Source organism: Microcaecilia unicolor, chromosome 4 (genome assembly GCF_901765095.1).
Source record: "Microcaecilia unicolor chromosome 4, aMicUni1.1, whole genome shotgun sequence".
NCBI classification, from domain to species: domain Eukaryota; kingdom Metazoa; phylum Chordata; class Amphibia; order Gymnophiona; family Siphonopidae; genus Microcaecilia; species Microcaecilia unicolor.
In genome coordinates, this window is record NC_044034.1 from 54439840 (window position 1) to 54453673 (window position 13834).

General features: G+C 43.6%; 1 protein-coding gene across 1 annotated transcript in view; it reads left to right on the forward strand.

Annotated features, from left to right (window-relative positions):
• Positions 1–13834, forward strand: part of DYNC2H1 (dynein cytoplasmic 2 heavy chain 1) — a 1078189-nt gene that overhangs the window by 832500 nt on the left and 231855 nt on the right. Inside the window, 1 exon segment of the mRNA XM_030202388.1 lies at positions 9754–9831. Coding sequence (XP_030058248.1) covers positions 9754–9831 — 78 coding nt within the window.

Consider the following 13834-nt stretch of genomic DNA (forward strand, 5'->3'; position numbering starts at 1 on the left):
ATGTGTTTGCTTTTTGAAGGGCAGGGGCGGACTGGCCATTTGGGCAACCGGGCAGTGCCCGGGTGCCCAGAGGCTCCAGGAGCTCTGCCTGGTTGCCCTTGCCTGCTGCTGCTGCCACCACCACACACTACAGCTGCCTTGGTGGTCTAGTGGCCGCCACCACCACACACTACAGCCGCCCTGGCGAAGTGATGATTCTCTGATCCCCGCTGCTGCCTGTGTCCTGTGCCGGCTCCACGGTTTAAAATAGTGACCGCAGACTCTCGCGAGACTACTGTGAGAGATCACAGACACAGTTTTAAACTGTGGAGCAGCAGCAGCAGCATAGAAGAAGGTGAGAATGGGGAGTTGGAGGGACAAGCTGGGATCTTCTGCTTCAATTCGATATGTCCAGTGCTTTTGATATGGTGGACCATGAACTTTTACTTCATTTGCTAGACTTTTGGCATAGGAGGACCTGTCTTACACTGGTTTGAGGGCTTTTTGACCACCAGATCTTACCAGGTCATAGTGAACTCTGCTACTTCTGCTCCGTGGAAGGCGTCCTGTGGGGTTCCACAGGGCTCCCCCCTTTCACCTACCTTATTTAATATTATGATGATGCCTTTAGCCTCAGCACTTGCAAAATTGGACCTCAACCCTTTCATCTATGCTGATGATATTACAGTCTACATCCCCTTTCGCACCACCATATCAGAAATTGCTAGCCTCATTGATGCCTGCTTCTCCACCATAGAGCATTGGGCTAAGGTATTCCGTTTCAAACTAAACAAGGATAAAACGCAATGTCTTGTACGCTCATCCAACCACACCCAAGTACTTGACACCATGCTTCCAGTAAGGGGTTTTGCTCTTCCGATTGCCAACAGCCTGCGGCTTTTAGGAGTGCACCTGGACACACACCTCCAGTTGGTCAATCAAGTGCACTTGGTCTCCAAAAAAATGTTTCACGCCATGTGGAGGCTCCGGCGCATTCGATACTTCCTCACTAGAGATTTGTTCCGTACCCTTGTCCACTGGTTTGTCCTCTCCCACTTGGATTATTGTAGCGGAATTTATGCGGGCTGCCAGGTCTCACTGATGAAAAAGTTCCAAACAGTTCAGAACACTGCTGCGAGACTCATCCTAGGAGAACAACGTTTTGTGCATGCTGAACCCTTGCGCTTCAAACTTCATTGGCTGCCTGTACAGGAGCGCATTGCCTTTAAGCTCTGCTCCTTAACCCATAAAATTATCTATGGGGTTGCTCCTGATTACATGCGCCCCTTGATCGACCTCCCGCCCAGGAATGCCAATCCCTCTGCCCGATCCTATCTCCAACTGCACTTTCCGAACTGTAAGGGAGTCAAGTACAAGAAGATTTTTGCCTCGTCCTTCCGCTACTGTAGTCCTAAACACTGGAATGCTCTCCCGCAACACCTTAAAACTCAAGCGGATCACACCCTCTTCAAGAAGTTGTTGAAGACCTACTTCTTTGCCAGGACTTACTCCCCACTTGTCACTGCTGATTGATACACCCTCCTGACCCTTGCCCTATTTAGTTTCAGACTGTTAGATTCTGTTGCTCTGTCTCCTCCTTGTATACTTCTCTAAGTTGCCTACTTTGTAATTTTACTTAACTTTCTGTAAGCCACATTGTGCCTGCATGAGTGGGAAAATGTGGGATATAAGCGTACAATAAATATATAAATATGAGGAGAGTAGAAGGGGAGATTGGAGGACATGCTGGACATGGAGGAAGGTAAGGGCTGCGGGGCAGCGGTAGCGTGTGAGGGGGTGGTGGTACCGTATGGGGGGTGGCGGTAGCATGTGCTGGGGGGGGGGGGGCAGAGTACTCTCAGTGCCTGGGGACCCAGAGTACTATCAGTCCACCCCTGTTGAAGAGTCTTGATTAGAAACCATAAGGAGGCATTCACCTTATTTTTAAAGGTTCAGAGCAGACAGTCTGTGCTGGGGTACGGACAGATAAGATGGAATGCATTTCCATTAGAAATATACCCAGGAGGCTGTGAATATTTCTGACCAAAGGGGCCATGTGAAATAACTTCCTAATTATGTTAACATCAAAACTAAGGTCTGTGATATACAGAGACAGGCAAGCCAGAGCTGCAGTTAGGGAGCTACAGTGGGGGAAATAAGTATTTGATCCCTTGCTGATTTTGTAAGTTTGCCCACTAACAAAGACATGAGCAGCCCATAATTGAAGGGTAGGTTATTGGTAACAGTGAGAGATAGCACATCACAAATTAAATCCGGAAAATCACATTGTGGAAAGTATATGAATTTATTTGCATTCTGCAGAGGGAAATAAGTATTTGATCCCCCACCAACCAGTAAGAGATCTGGCCCCTACAGACCAGGTAGATGCTCCAAATCAACTCGTTACCTGCATGACAGACAGCTGTCGGCAATGGTCACCTGTATGAAAGACACCTGTCCACAGACTCAGTGAATCAGTCAGACTCTAACCTCTACAAAATGGCCAAGAGCAAGGAGCTGTCTAAGGATGTCAGGGACAAGATCATACACCTGCACAAGGCTGGAATGGGCTACAAAACCATCAGTAAGACGCTGGGCGAGAAGGAGACAACTGTTGGTGCCATAGTAAGAAAATGGAAGAAGTACAAAATGACTGTCAATCGACAAAGATCTGGGGCTCCACGCAAAATCTCACCTCGTGGGGTATCCTTGATCATGAGGAAGGTTAGAAATCAGCCTACAACTACAAGGGGGGAACTTGTCAATGATCTCAAGGCAGCTGGGACCACTGTCACCACGAAAACCATTGGTAACACATTACGACATAACGGATTGCAATCCTGCAGTGCCCGCAAGGTCCCCCTCATCCGGAAGGCACATGTGACGGCCCATCTGAAGTTTGCCAGTGAACACCTGGATGATGCCGAGAGTGATTGGGAGAAGGTGCTGTGGTCAGATGAGACAAAAATTGAGCTCTTTGGCATGAACTCAACTCGCCGTGTTTGGAGGAAGAGAAATGCTGCCTATGACCCAAAGAACACCGTCCCCACTGTCAAGCATGGAGGTGGAAATGTTATGTTTTGGGGGTGTTTCTCTGCTAAGGGCACAGGACTACTTCACCGCATCAATGGGAGAATGGATGGGGCCATGTACCGTACAATTCTGAGTGACAACCTCCTTCCCTCCGCCAGGGCCTTAAAAATGGGTCGTGGCTGGGTCTTCCAGCACGACAATGACCCAAAACATACAGCCAAGGCAACAAAGGAGTGGCTCAGGAAGAAGCACATTAGGGTCATGGAGTGGCCTAGCCAGTCACCAGACCTTAATCCCATTGAAAACTTATGGAGGGAGCTGAAGATGCGAGTTGCCAAGCGACAGCCCAGAACTCTTAATGATTTAGAGATGATCTGCAAAGAGGAGTGGACCAAAATTCCTCCTGACATGTGTGCAAACCTCATCATCAACTACAGAAGACGTCTGACCGCTGTGCTTGCCAACAAGGGTTTTGCCACCAAGTATTAGGTCTTGTTTGCCAGAGGGATTAAATACTTATTTCCCTCTGCAGAATGCAAATAAATTCATATACTTTCCACAATGTGATTTTCCGGATTTAATTTGTGATGTGCTATCTCTCACTGTTACCAATAACCTACCCTTCAATTATGGGCTGCTCATGTCTTTGTCAGTGGGCAAACTTACAAAATCAGCAAGGGATCAAATACTTATTTCCCCCACTGTAACAGAGGAAGGCAGTTGAATAGCACATTAAAGGCCCTCAGTTATAGTATGTGAAGTGGATAGTCAGATTAGTCTTGATTAGAGAAACTTTATTTTTGTTCATAAATGTATTTTGGATTAAGTGGTGCAAGGAGCTTTAAGTTTGTTGTTTAAAGCTCATAGGATGTGTGTTAAATGTGCAAGTTGCTAATAAGAATCCATGGAAAACCCTCCACTTAAAGTTGTAAATAAAACATTTTAAATAGTACACCAGAGTCCTGCCTCATCAGTGAGAAGGAAAATTGCTGAGATTCTGACCCAGAGAGTCATAGCACCCCAATAACAACTCTGTACCTGATCAAGGCCTGGATATGCTGCTATCCTCATTACAGTGTGTCCACAAACTCCATATCTGCTAGAATGTGTGTTGCCAGATGGTGAAACTTTTTCCAGCCCAAATATAGCCCAATATTGATAAAGTAAATATGAATATTGATAAGGTTGATAATATTGATATTGTAATCATCGTAATCAGCAGCATCATAATAATCAGCATCAGCAGCATAAACATCATAATCATCAGGGAGTCCCTATAACCAGCCCCTCAAAATGGCACAATGATTTACAATTTAAAACCAAGCACTACTCTGATAAAAAAAACCAATATTTTCTTTCTCTGTGTACATCCATATGCTGTACACGTGGACAATGGCATGTGTACAGCATATGGGTGTATACAGCAAGATCAAATAAAAATGCTTCCAACAAACCAACAGCATTTATTGCAGGCACCCCCCTGGCCTCCTCCCTAGGCTAGCAAACACCCTTCCGCCCTGGTTCTCTTCAGCGTCTCCATTTCGTTCATTCAACCAGTAGAGCAGAGAGAACCTGGAGGGGGCAAAGCAACGCAGCCAGCAGAGCACACAGACTAGTAAGGGGAGCAGCAACTACAGCAGGACCCACTTATTTGGCTTGCAGCCCGCTTTGCAGCACACACCATGATGGTGAAAATTTTTCCAACAGATTTGTGACCAAAAGTAGCCCAAAAATAGCACATTAATATGAATATTAATAATGTAAACATGAATTATTGTAACTTTAATCAGCAGCATAATCATAGAATATTAATATTCTAATCATAATCAGCAGCAGCATAATAATCTTAACCCTCATAATCAGCATAATCAATCCTCATAATCAGCATCAGCACATACAAAAATGGTACCCAACAATAAAGAACGACAGCCAGGATAGAGCAGCTCAGATTTGCTTGCTTTGTTGTAGGTGAACAGGGATGATGGCTGCATGGAGGAGAGAGAAAGAGAGACTAACCCATCAACACTAGTAACTGCAAGCTTTTTTTTTCTATAGCTCCGCCTCCCTCCCTTGCAACATAATACACACATGCAACTAAGCTTAAGCATTTTTTATTGAACAGCCCCTCCTCCCACCCTCCCTAGCAAGGATGAGTTTTTTTGTTTGTTTGTTTGTTTGTTTTTTTTAACAGCCCCTGTCCTGTAGGCTGCCTCCTCAGTGCAGGAGTCTCTTGGGGAGAGAGAGATTGCTGCTGCTGGTCTCTAGACTCTCTCTCCACACTGGAAGTTGGGGGTTTTTTTGTTTGTTTTTTTGCAGCCTCCTCTGCCCCTCCTTCTTCCATAAATAAATACATGAGATTTAAAATATCACCCCTCCAAATCCAGGGATACAACGGGGGGGGGGGGGGGAGCCAGGACTAGACGATCTTGCTCGTTTAATTTCAGGTGACCTGATGGCAATCGTACCTGGTGCTAATCCCAACTTCTGGTGATTCAAACATGTTCTATTCAGGCAGAAAGCAAAAGACCAGGAGCTGGAGCAGAAGTTGAACATGAAACCACCATCAGACTGGCTCCCAATCAAAGAACGCATCGCCTTCAAAATCTGCACCATGGTTCACAAAATCATCTATGGAGAAGCCCCGAGTTGCATGACAGACTTGATCAACTTACCAATTAGAAATACATCCGAATCAACACCATCTTATCTAAATCTGCACTACCCAAGCTGCAGAGGACTTAAATACAAAACAACTTACGCATCTAGTTTTTCCTACATAAACACACAACTGTGGAACGCATTACCAAAAGCCTTGAAAACGACATACGACCACCTAAACTTCCGGAAATCACTTAAAACCAACCTGTTTAAAAAGGCATACCCTACCGATCCAACTTAAATGCCTAATCTCTGCAACACAACCAAACTAAAGCACGTAATGGACATAACACAACTCTTCCGTTCTCCGATTCCCTAATGTGGCTGTGCCACACGAACTTGATCTTACTACAACATCACCCTGTATTTGTTCACACCAGAGCCTGCAAAGGCCTCTCCGGTACTACGTAAGCCATGTTGAACCTACAAATAGGTGGGAAAATGTGGGACACAAATTACTACTACTACTACTACTATTTAGCATTTCTATAGCGCTACAAGGCATACGCAGCGCTGCACAAACATAGAAGAAAGACAGTCCCTGCTCAAAGAGCTTACAATCTAATAGACAATAAATAAAGTAAGCAAATCAAATCAATTAATGTGAACGGGAAGGAAGAGAGGAGGGTAGGTGGAGGCGAGTGGTTACAAGTGGTTACGAGTCAAAAGCAATGTTAAAGAGGTGGGCTTTTAGTCTAGATTTAAAGGTGGCCAAGGATGGGGCAAGACGTAGGGGCTCAGGAAGTTTATTCCAGGCGTAGGGTGCAGCGAGACAGAAGGCGCGAAGTCTGGAGTTGGCAGTAGTGGAGAAGGGAACAGATAAGAAGGATTTATCCATGGAGCGGAGTGCACGGGAAGGGGTGTAGGGATGGACGAGTGTGGAGAGATACTGGGGAGCAGCAGAGTGAGTACATTTATAGGTTAGTAGAAGAAGTTTGAACAGGATGCGAAAACGGATAGGGAGCCAGAGAAGGGTCTTGAGGAGAGGGGTAGTATGAGTAAAGCGACCCTGGCGGAAGATGAGACAGGCAGCAGAGTTTTGAACCGACTGGAGAGGGGAGAGGTGACTAAGTGGGAGGCCAGCAAGAAGCAGATTGCAGTAGTCTAAACGAGAGGTGACAAGGGTGTGGATGAGGGTTTTGGTAGAGTGCTCGGAAAGAAAGGGGCGGATTTTACGGATGTTGTAAAGAAAGAAATGACAGGTCTTGGAACTCTGCTGGATATGAGCAGAGAAGGAGAGAGGAGAGTCAAAGATGACCCCAAGGTTTCGAGCTGAGGAGACAGGGAGAATGAGAGAGCCATCAACAGAAATAGAAAACGGGGGGAGCGGGGAGGTGGGTTTGGGGGGGGAAATGAGAAGCTCGGTTTTGGTCATATTTAATTTCAGGTGGCGTTGAGACATCCAGACAGCAATGTCAGACAAGCACGCTGAAACTTTGGTTTGGATGCAAGGTGAGATATCAGGGGTAGAAAGGTAGATTTGGGAGTCATCAGCATAGAGATGGTAGGAAAAGCCATGGGATGAGATTAATGAACAAATAAATAAAAAGAAAGAGAAACCGTGCAGCCCCCCTTGTCCCATCACTCATCCCAGGACCCTCCCGGGGTTTGGGTTCTAATTAAGAGTTACTGAGCCAGACGTACAGAAAGTGATCCTAATCTCTCCCCCCCCCCCCATGGGTTAAAAATCTCAGTCCATCTAAGGCGGATCCATTCCCGGATGCGAGATGAGCCAGCCCTTACCTTGTAGGTTCTGCACTCAGATGTTGCTGATCTGCCTGATCAGCTCCTCCTGCCGGAACCAGTCCGACTGCTGGTGGACATGGGAGAGAGAGGAAGGGACTAGCTTCATACTATCTGCCAAGGCAAAGTGAAAGCAACCTGCATGCCGAACCCTCTCCTGTCCCCAGCGTGAGCGATCTCGTCTCGGTCTGCTCTGGGGGCGTGCACACAGTGTGCTGCAGGCATTTAAAAGAAGCCTACAGCCCACCTCTGCAGGGCTTTTATTGACTGGTGAGTCTGACGTCGGTGCCGGACAAAATGGTAGAGACTATTATAAAGAACAAAATTACAGAGCATATTCAAAAGCCTGGATTAATGAGACAAAGCCAACATGGATTTAGTGAAGGGAAATTGTGCCTCACCAATCTATTACAGTTCTTTGAAGGGGTGAACAAACATGTGGATAAAGGTGAGCCAGTTGATATTGTGTATCTGGATTTTCAGAAGGCATTTGACAAAGTACCTTATGAAAGACTCCAGAGGAAATTGGAGAGTCATGGGATAGGAGGTACTATCCTATTGTGGATTAAAAACTGGCTAAAAGATAGAAAACAGAGAGTAGGATTAAATGGTCAGTATTCTCAATGGAGAAGGGTAGTTAGTGGAGTTCCCCAGGGGTCTGTGCTGGGACTGCTGCTTTTTAACATATTTATAAATGACCTAGAGATGGGAGTAACTAGTGCGGTAATTAAATTTGCTGACGACACAAAATTATTCAAAGTCGGTAAATCACGGGAGGATTGTGAAAAATTACAAGAGGACCTTACGAGACTGGGAGACTGGGCGTCTAAATGGCAGATGACGTTTAATGTGAGCAAGTGCAAAGTGATGCATGTGGGAAAGAGGAACCCGAATTATAGCTACGTCATGCAAGGTTCCACATTAGGAGTCACCGTCCAAGAAAGAGATCTAGGTGTAGTCGTTGATGATATGCTGAAACCTTCTGCTCAGTGTGCTGCTGCGGCTAAGAAAGCAAATAGAATGTTAGGTATTATTAGGAAAGGAATGGAAAGCAAAAATGAGGACGTTATAATGCCATTGTATCGCTCCATGGTGCGACCGCACCTCGAATATTGTGTGAATTCTGGTCGCCGCATCTCAAAAAAGATATAGTGGAATTAGAAAAGGTGCAGAGAAGGGCGACAAAAATGATACAGGGGATGGGACGGCTTCCCTGTGTGGAAAGGCTAAAGCGACTAGGGCTCTTCAGCTTGGAGAAAAGGCGGCTGAGGGGAGATATGATAGAGGTCTATAAAATAATGAGTGGAGTTGAACAGGTAGACAAACGTGATGCATCTGTTTATGCTTTCCAAAAATACTAGGACTAGGGGGCATGTGATGAAGCTACAAAGTAGTAAATTTTAAAACGAATCAGAGAGAAATTTTCTTCATTCAACGTGTAATTAAACTCTGGAATTCGTTGCCAGAGAATGTGGTCAAGGCGGTTAGCCTAGCAGGGTTTTAAAAAGGTTTGGGCGACGTCCTAAAGGAAAAGTCCATAGACCATTATTAAATTGGACTTGGGGAAAATCCACTGCTTATTTCTGGGATAAGCAGTATAAAATGTTTTGTACTTTTTTGGAATCTTGCCAGGTATTTGTGACGTGGATTGCCGCCACTGTTGGAAACAGGATGCTGGGCTTGATGGACCTTTGGTCTTTCCCAGTATGGCAATACTTATGTACTTATGTCACATGCACTTACCTAGCACATTACAGTCGCTATGACAGAGGAAACAAAAGAAAAAGTAAGTTCAACCATCAGACTCATGTCCTCTGCATTCAGAGCACACATCCATAACACATCATAACAAATAATAGCATAAAAGTATTCTGAAAAATTGTAAATTAAAAAAGTAATCACAAGAGATTTATTATTTATTTATCAAATAACATTTTAATATTTTTTCCGGAATTCTAAATAATTCGACTCTGTTCTAATCATAGAGGAAAAGAATTTCAAAAAGAGACTGCAGAGAAGGAGAATAGCTAATCTAGAAAATTGTACCCCATTAAGAACCGGAGGATGAAGAACCAGTATATCAAATCCCATTCCCCATCTCCTTTGTTGTATGCAATTCAATGTCAGCACAATTACTACTCCTGTATACATATTTCATTTTCATTTGTATATTTGTAATAAACAACTGGTCATGTCGAGAGTTCATTCACATTTTTTTGAGTCTGGTGTAAATTATTGACAGAACATTTAGAATTTTTGCAAAGCTATTAACTTACTGTTTTGTGTATAACAAATTTTAAAATATAATGAATGTAACTTTTTTTTTTTTTTTGCTTTAAGGATTCTCAGAAAACTATTAGGGATCAAATACCTTCCTGGATAGATCAAGAACGAGTCTGGGCAGTTGCATTATTAAAGGTACTGTGTATGGAAAAAGTTGTGATATGTTGATAATGCTGTTATTTATTTACTGTTTATCTCTGCTGGACTTACTTAGTGGAAGCTGCACCACTAGTAGAGAAATTGAATTGGCCATACTATTTCCTTAACAAACTTGCAGCAGAGATCCTTTGGAAGGGATTTACCAATTTTCTGTGAAAGAGAAGAGTCTGAGGAGTGACACGTGGCACACTCTCTTCTTCAGAGAACTTTGCTACTTTGTTGGGTAAACACTATGGGCCCTGTTTACTAAGCCGCGTTATAGGCACGTTAATGTTTTTAACTCGCGTTAACCATGTACGCGTGTTAGCAGTGTATGCGCTTACAATATCCCTATAGGTGCCTACATAGTTAGCACGCACGCTAATTGTAGGCATGTTAAAAGCGCTAATGCACCTTAGTAAACAAGGCCCTAAGAATACTCAAATTCTGAATTAGAAACTTTTTCTGCAGATTATGTCTAAGTGTGTACTTCGCTAGAAATGAGGGCCTCATTAAGGATTTCCTTCAAGTTTTGGGCCCTAGATCTCAATGTTAGACCTCTTCTGATGTGCTCAATGTAAAAAAGGGCAGCTGACTTTGACTTGAAGTCCTAATTTCAAGCAGTAATACCACAATATTACCGCTAGAGGTTTCTGCTGCCATTTTGGATGGCCCCTACCTAAAGTCTATTGGGGGGAGGCATTTACATAGGATGCACCTCGGGAGGTGGGGGGTAAGAGAAGTTCATTCCTTGGAGACGTGTTTGTGCTTTGAGACAGAGCCAGCTCAGAGGGGTATCTGTGCTTTGGAGAGGGGGGGCTTGATTGGGGGTAGAGAGCTGGCATGGGGGTGGAATTGCCATACAGGTTCAAAGCTGGGATTGGGGCACTTAAGAGAGGGAGCAGTGATTTTAGAAAGCTGATCCCATGTCTGTATTGAAGGGGGGTTTTATGTTGATTTTTCCCCATACGTAGCTTTCTAAAATTGCTGCTCCTCTGTACTTGCAGGACCATATAGCAAATCTTCTCCATCTGTTTTACAAGAGGCTCTTCATTTGGAAGAGACTCTTGTAAAATAGCATGCGAATTCCCCATATCCTGACTTGGACGTGTGAATTCCCCTTTCCAAGTTCTTTCTAAAATCTTCCTTCATTCTTTTAGCTGTGCCACACAAAAACAGAGCTGTGCATGCCCTAGCATTGAATATCCAGGGTTAGTTCAGCTTGCAACTAGAAGCAGCTTACCAGCCACTTACCATTGCAGGCTGAGTACTGATTCCTATTTTTCTCAGTGGGTAGCAGGGCAATGAATGCATCCACGTAGATAGGTAATATCATCCACTACGCCCTTGTGTTGGATATATATTCTTCTAAAACTCAGTAGAACCCCTCCACAGTGATTTTGTGAGCCTGCACAGAGAATGCTGCATTGCCTTCTCACCAGATATTACTTTTTAGAGCCTCTTCATGGTTGGACCACATTTTCAGACAAACTTTGCTGCAGAATCTTTTTGCATAAATGTTTCATATCACCACTGCTCCACCCAGACTTGTTTTCCAGGGTTCCACACAGCCCTCAGCTACAGAATCACCCAACGGTGTAGAGAATATCCCATTTTTCCCACAGAGAAAGCAGAATTTCTTACCTAGAAAAGGTGTTTTCCATGGAGAGTGGGAGAATGTATCCAGACATTACTACCTACTTTTCCCACTAGTGACATCCAGCAGTATAACTGATTAAGGAGACTTTTGCTAGGAAGATATTATGGCAACCTTCACTCAGACTCAGGAGATCTGGTGGGGGGGGGGGGGGGGGGGGGGGGGGGGGCTGACTGTATAAGTCACTGTAAGTAAGATCCTTCTCAACAATTGCTCTCCAAACTCCCTTATAGAAAATAGTATTGTTTTAAGATACTTTCGAAAAGACAAAAGATTCTTCTGTAAGCATGTATTATCCAGCACTCTGGCACAGGCACAGAAAAAGCTCTATTCCTCCATTTCACCAACACACCATAGCACAGGAGGGATATCTAGCAAACAACCCTGAACTGAGTTCAGTAACTTATTAGGAGCATACCACTGTAAGCAGGCTGACAACAGTTTTGGTTGTTAAACGCGCAAGGCCTTAAGGGGACAATTCTGTAAGCTGGGTGCTTACATTTACGCATATGCTATGTGTGTAAACATACAGAGTACTGAGAATGTCATGCACATGTACGCACATATGCACATAAATGTCAATAGTCACCCTAAGTGCCATTCTGGAAATACCTGCTTAACTTACAACGCGGGTGTTTGTAAGGGGAGGGGGCAAACACTGGGGAGGAACATAGGTGAGGCTCCTACTTATACGTACAACTTACAGAACACTGTAAATTGCATGTGTCCCTACCGCGTTTAGGCAACCTCACTTAACTTTATTTAGAAATATTTATAGCCCGCACCATCCCCAAATCTAGGTAGGTTACAATGACATACATACGTAAAACAAAAACATGATAATACAATTCATTATAAAACAATAAAATAGAAAAATAATCTGACATTATTGAACTTCTAAGTATGTTGTTGAATACATTGTCAACAATCTTGGCTGGGAAAAGCTGGTGCAAAAAATATGCTTAAATGATTTTCAAAAAGTCATATAGGCAGATATATTATGAATTGTGTCTGGCAAAGAATTCAGTAATGTTGGTCCAGCAATTCTGAAAAGAGACTCACGGTAGATGTTAAATTTAATAAACCTAAATGATGGTTCTTTAGCTTTTATAAGCACGGGTGTCTAAATGTTAGGCATGATGATAATGGGTTGCTCTAGTGTTCTATAACAAAATCTGGGCATCCAGGTTCTGTTAAAGAATAGGCTCCTACCACATGCCCTTGGGGCACCTAACTAGAGGGGCCTAATTATACAATTACTCACTGAGGGTAATTATATAAGGGGTCATGTATTTTATGCAGTAATGTACACAGCCACTTTGGGGTACTTTAGTCATTTACATGCATATGTGCCCACATACCGTGTAAATGACCTCGTGCAAAAGTGTTCACCTTGAAATGATGGCACTTACTTTGCCAGTGGGTGTGAATAGGGGTAGAGTTTGGGCAAGGGATAGGTGGAGCACACAAGTATACAAGTATGTATAGATTACAAATTGCTATAACTCATGTGCATACTTGACAGGGCTGATATAAATGTCTGTACCTGCCACTTACACTAGTAGTTTATAAAGATAAGTAGGCATCTACTTGTCTTTATAAAACAGGCTTCATGTAAGCACCTTAATGGTGTCTACTTTACTTTAGAGAAATTATTAGCATAGCAGTGCAAATACAGCCACTTGCTATAGAACTGATGGAAATGCTTGCATCTAGATTGCTAAAAAAGCACACACATATCTTATGGGGGTCCTTCTGCTGTTCAGTCTTGGCGGGGGGAGACTCCCCTCTGCTTTCAGGGATCGGCTGACCCATCAAATTATTCGAATTCAGACAGACAACCAGGTTGCCATGTATTACATCAACAAGCAGGGGGGCACCAGATCTCACCCTCTGTGTCAGGAGGCCGTCAGAATGTGGCTTTGGGCTCGCCGATACGGCATGTGTCTTCAGGCCACATATCTGGCAGGCGTAAACAACAACTCACTATAATAAACTTGGGTTCAAAATAATTTATCTTTTTTTATATATGCACTTTAAAATGCTATAAATATTATAAAGTGTTTTAAATGTGCTCAGACGATACCGTTTACACCCATTATATCCCCAAGAGGAATATGTGGTGGTGTCACAATGGAACCATCATTGCACATACGATGTTCCACCTCCTAATATTTGTGTATGTACATACATCTGAGCCCCAGTAGATCTTTATCACCAGTGTATGCATATATCTATAATAAATATGTATAGGTCATAAACTACTCACATTAAATACTGTTAAGCTTGAGCTCCGCCCATACATTATGGTGCATTCCATATTACCATCCGATACATAGATAA